The sequence below is a fragment of the Tenrec ecaudatus genome, chromosome 3, assembly GCF_050624435.1.
Source record: "Tenrec ecaudatus isolate mTenEca1 chromosome 3, mTenEca1.hap1, whole genome shotgun sequence".
NCBI lineage: Eukaryota > Metazoa > Chordata > Mammalia > Afrosoricida > Tenrecidae > Tenrec > Tenrec ecaudatus.
This window is the reverse complement of record NC_134532.1, coordinates 175,033,838-175,039,768: the sequence shown is the minus strand read 5'-3', so window position 1 is coordinate 175,039,768 and position 5,931 is coordinate 175,033,838. Positions and strand designations below refer to the sequence as shown.

The 5,931-nt window shown below is 39.2% G+C and overlaps 1 protein-coding gene across 1 annotated transcript; it reads right to left on the bottom strand.

Annotated features, from left to right (window-relative positions):
• Positions 1–447: 447 nt before the first annotated feature.
• Positions 448–693, bottom strand: COX7B2 (cytochrome c oxidase subunit 7B2). Its single transcript, XM_075543586.1, has one exon. The coding sequence runs from the start codon at positions 691–693 to the stop codon at positions 448–450; it is 246 nt and encodes an 81-aa protein (XP_075399701.1).
• Between the last annotated feature and the right edge of the window lie 5,238 nt (positions 694–5,931).

The window sequence follows — 5,931 nt, the reverse complement described above, 5'->3', positions numbered from 1 at the left end:
GTAAAAGCGGAGACATCAGCTGAATGTTTTAAAACAATCCCCGTGATCCTAGATGATTCAGAGCAGAAGAAAAAGACAAAGGGTATGAGAAATGGCCAGATTTTGACTTTTCTCTCCATAGGCTTAGTTGGATTTGCCCGTCAATTAAAGTGAATTCTTAGGAACATACGTGTGTATTATCTCCTGGACGATACTTAGGGCAAAATCATTAAACCAGAATAATATATGTTCTATTAATCCTACTTTCACACAGTCATTATTTACAATCCCCTGGTATAGATACTTGCTGCTGTTGCCTTGCTTCTACGTGCTACAGTTATGATTTGAAACGACCATTTTAAGGTTTTAACTATATTTTATTTCTTTAACAATGCCATATTTTAATAAGCAACATAGTGGTTAGAAAACAAGTTGTGAAACAATTTGTAATTACAACAGATATGAGAGCTAATCCTCTCTCCATTTCTTTGGAGTGACTCTGCCCACAGGGGACAGGTTCCATTCTATTCCAGTCTGTGTGCAAACAAACACCCATGAGACAAAACAGAAAGCCGCTCCACTGACTAAAATGCTATTACCATATTTATCATGAAAATCTGGTGAGTGTTTCCAGTGACGCTGTCTTGCGGTTATTTGCTGAATTCTCCTAATCTTGAGACCACGGAGTACATTTGTGCTCAGAGAAAACATCATGAAGGCTTGATGGATTGCAGTTGATTGTAGCTACTGGTCTAGTTTGGTGCAAAAACACCTATAAAAGAGAAGTGGGACAGTAGTATCTGGTCTACATTAAGGGCATGCGATATCACGGCATATACATTTTAATTAAGCTTTATTAAACCCTTTTTGGTTAAATTAAACACTAGGGACTAAAAACCAGATGACTTATGGAATGACATTGTGGACATTACTCAGTAAGAAAGAAAAAGGTCATTAAACCAGCAGGAAATAATCAAAAACCAAAATGGATTTCAAAAGAGATTCTGAAACTTTCTCTTGGGTATGAAATAGCAAAATAAATAAATAAAGTGATGAAGCCCAAAGCTGGGAGATTTCAAAAGGCAGATCAAGAAACTAAAGTAGGTTCCAGTTCAAGGTGGCCAACGGATCATATGGAGAGTGAATCCAAGAACCAGGAGAGACACATCAAGACAAAGAAAATGGGATGCAAGCAGCCATAGAGATAAACTATATATATATATGAGAATTCAGCAAATAATGGCAAGACAGAATCAGATTATATATATATAATACATAATATATATATTATATATTATATATAATATATCCAGAGTGTGTGTGTATCTATATATATAGCGCTTCAGAATGAATGTAAGAAAAAAATGGAACATAATCATAAGCATATAAGTCCCCAATGAAAGATCCCTGAAATAGATTAATCAAATACTCAATTGAAGAAAGCCCAGTTGAACAAAGTAGAAAACTCTGAAGGAAATACATCTAGCTACAGGCAACTTATCTTCAACAAAAGACCCAAAACTATCAAATGAGGATAGGGATAACCTCTTCAACAAATGGTGCTGGAAAAATTGGATCTCCATATGCAGAAGAATGAAATAGGATGCATAACCCTCCCCACGCACAAAAACAAATTCAAAATTGATTGAAGATACAAATGGAAACTCCAGAGCTCTAAGGATCATGAAGGAGAAAATTGGGATAAACTTAAGGGTTCTACTGCAGGGCCTAACTGGCTACCAAATATAACAAAGGAAGAAGCCACACAGAGAAAGACAAAATAGGTGGATGACATCAATGAAAACCAAAACATTGCGAAGAAAGCTGATGGTGCCTGACTGTCAAAAGATATAACGTCTGGGTTTTAAAGGCTTGAAGGTAAACAAGCGGCCATCTAGCTCAGAAGCAACAAAGCCCACATGGAAGAAGCACACCCGCCTGTGCGATCACAAGGTGTCGGAGGGATGAGATATCAGGCATCATGAGAACAAAAATCTTACCATAGTGAATCAGGGGGGGAGTGCAGAGTGGAGACCCAAAGCCCATTTGTAGGCCACTGGAGATCCCCTTGCAGAGGGGTCTCGGGGAGGAGACGAGCCAGTCAGGGTGCGGTGTAGCAACCATGAAATATACAGCTTTCCTTCAGTTCCTAAATGCTTTCTCCCGCCGCCGCCCTCCCCCCCCCCCACCTCCATCATGACCCAAATTCTACTTTTCAAGTCTGGATAGAGCAGAGGATGTACACTGGTGCAGATAGTAGCTGGAAGCACCGTGAATTCAGGGCGGATGATCCCTTCAGGACCAGGGGTGTGAGTTGCCATACTGGGAGGGTAGAGCGGGAGTGGTTTGGAAAGAGGGAAGGTTTACAAGGATCTACATGTGACCTCCTCCCTGGGGCACGGACAACAGAAAAGTGGGTGAATGGAGACTTCAGACAGCGCAAGATATGACAAAATAGTAATTTATAGATTATCAAGGGTTCATGAGGGAGGAGGGAACAGGGAAGGAGGGGAAAAACGAGGACCTGATGCCAGGAGCTTAAGTGGAGAGCAAATGTTTTGAGAATGATGAGAGCAACGAATGTTCGAATGTACTTTACACAATTGATGTATGTATGGATTGTGATAAGAGTTGTATGAGCCCCTAAGAAAATGATTTAAAAAATCCAAAACACTTAAGCACATCAAAAGAATCCATAAAGAGAATAGAATGAGAGCCCATCAAAACCAAAGCAAACATCAATTAAGACAAAGTAGCAACTCCAGACTACCACGTATGTGTTACTTTCATGCACTCTTTGCCTCTTGTGACATGAATATCCCAGTTATGTCTTTGTAAAAAAAATTATTGAAAGTTTTGCCCTATCTCCAAACCTCATTGTTAATGTAAATAATGTCAGCCATATAAATTGTTAATCTGTATAAATCAATAATATATGTGTTTTGATCTAAAACACTGTCCTATACATGTATACTTTCTCTTGACAGTGTTTTAAATTTTATACAATTGGCTAAATTAATGACAACATCAATAAAACTACGATATGTCCTATGGGGACAATTTATAATGTCCTTCAACAAAAATAATGATGGCTATAAGTGAACCAGGGGCATATATAAGCCATAGATACATTCATGGATTTTGAGTTCCCATTAAATCACAGCCCTAACCTAGGAACAATTACTTCTTATGACATGGTCCTGCTCAATACCCAAATCCATGAAGATGTGGGGGCCACAGAAAAATATGGTGAAGTAAATTATGTCCAACTCTCAGATAGAACAGTATCTGGGGTCTTAAAGGCTTGTCTTAAAACAAGCAGCTATCTAAGTGAGACACCAGCTAATCCCTCACAGAAGAAACACACCAACCTGTATGCTCCACAAAAGGTAAATAATACAATCCAAACCTGGAGAAGTGAATAATTATTAGAGTTTATATTCTGAACCACCAGTTTTCCAAAGGCTACAGATGACAGGGAAAGCCCCAAATCCATTTGCAAGGACTTCTACATTCAGATGACACCTTTGATAAATCCCCTCTGATTTAGCAGTTAGAGATGGGAAAGACCTTGCTATAGACAGAGTACTTTGTAGGCTAGGTTACCTCAGGTGCAGTTAGGTCAAAATGTGACACCCTGTCATGATCTCCCTTTTAATCCAATGCAATTTCAACATTTTGAATTATTTTCTGGTTTGGCTCTTACTGATTCATTCTGTCATTGTTGTTGAACTGTTTGTAGTTTGTCCCATTTGAAAAATGTTTTTCCACATATAAAACCCAGATCGGGTGAACCTATCGACACAGTAACTGAATGAGTAGATCCAAGGGACATGGTGGGGGAGAGTGGTGGGAAATGGGCAGCTAATAGTGTGCACACAGAAGAAGGAAATTCCTGGAACTGATGGCTGTGCTGGCTTCACAACTTGCTGAAAGTGATCTAAGTGTGGAAATGTACGACATGTACATTTTATGTCAGTGAAACTGTTAAAAAGAAACATACTGATTTTTTCAAATGGAAATTTAAAATGTCATAGAATCAACTAAGAATGGAAACACCACCGAATGAAACTGTTTGGACTCTGTAAAGCAGTAGTCAAGAGGTCATTTTATAGCAATAAAACCCTGTATCTAAAAGGAAGAAAAGTAAACCAAGCAAAGTATTATAATGAACCAAAAGCGAAGAGCACACTGGAACTTTTCAAGCAGCATTGAAATATTCTGGGAGAAAATACTGTATAACACAAAACAAGAAAAGAATAAATAAAATCATCATCAAAAATTGATTGATAAGCAATCATTTTAAGAAGTACCGTATAATCAAGAACACATGGTATTCATATGATCTAGCAATACCTCTACGGGACATACCAACCCCGACAGAATTAAGAAAAAAGATACAAAGCACTAACAGTCATGTGCACTCAATACAATTCACAGTTCACAATAGCAAGAAATCAGAAACAGCTCAAATGCCCATAAGTTGAAGCCTGGAAAAGAAACTCTGGAATATAGCCATAATAGAAAACAAAGATGAAACCATGAAACAACTCATGGCATGGATGTACCTGGAAACCATTACACTGAGCAGAGCTAGTCAATCACAAGAGGACAAATAATATCTGAGTCCACTACTGTCAGCACAAGAAACAAGACAAAGGTAGGTTTTCCCAGGCTACGTGTAGTCTTCTAATCCGGTCCCCCAAGCAATGAGAGGTAGTTAGTACCTGCCTGGTTCCCGTAAACTACATATATATTCATGACCATCAAACTAGATGATGACTCACAGTGACCCTGCAGGACAGTTTCTGAGAAAGCAATTATTTATGGGGCTACAAAACCCTGTCTTTCTCATGAGGAGCACCAGGTGGTTTCAAACTGCTTACCTCTTGGATTGTGGTCCAACATGTAATCCCTACGCTACCGGGCCTTCTCTCCTAACTGTGTAGCACAAACTGGGGTATCACTCCCTCGTTTGAACATCTTAAAAGCCACCTCAAGAAAGGTGGCCTCACTCCGCATGGCTTCGGTTTCCCAGGTTGTGGGCAGAGGGAGATCAGCTGCTGCGATTTCCGAGGGTTCTGTGGTCATCTCCAAAACAAAAACGCCTGCCAGAGCAATATCCGAACCTTACTAGGAAACTCAGATTTAGAGGACGGGGAGAGAAGATGAAGATGGCGTCAATTACACTTCTGATGGTGGGGGAACTGGGTGGGCGGGGGCCAACATTACTTATATATAAGCCAAGGGGAAAAGATCTCTAGTACCTGAGCATGTAGTTTCTAATCAGCCCCTGGTGATCCAGGCATCGTGGAACAAATAGATTCTACCTTTCCTTCATAGACCACAGTAAAAGAATCCAGATTGGCTGCGCCACTAAATGAACTGGACTGAACCTTACACTTGTACAAGATCTAAGTAACTGCAACATTCCTTTGAACTTAAAGCTGAAATGCCCTATTAGAGGAAGCAGCAGATGATCACTATATCAAGGAGAGGTAACTGATAATCTAGGACTTTGATTCAGTACACACCTACTGGTTTGAGGGCATCTGACGAATGACAACTCAGAACCAACATATATTTGCTATGTTCACGCACTCTATGCTTTATTTTGACACTCATTAGTCTAACAAGCAGAGTTCTGCCTTTGTAAAGAAGTGGTACTGAAAATATTGGCATTTCTCCAATCCTCACGGCTTCTGTAACCAGTGTCGAATCATCTAAGCTTCAGTGGTATACACATTAACAATTCATGTATTGTTGTCTAACCTACATACGAATAAATCTTTTTTCATAGCAGTTTTTTAAGTCCGATGAGGGGGTACCCCAAGAAAATCAGAATTTTTTTTAAGTTGTGTACTTAATTTTTTTTTAACAAAACAACCTCAAAGTATTCTCCATTGCACTTAATACACTTGCTAAATCTGCAATTCTATTCTTGGATACATA

Bases quoted from the DNA above. Each gene is read 5' to 3' on its own strand.
- COX7B2 (XM_075543586.1), bottom strand. From the start codon at position 693: ATGATGTTTTCTCTGAGCACAAATGTACTCCGTGGTCTCAAGATTAGG.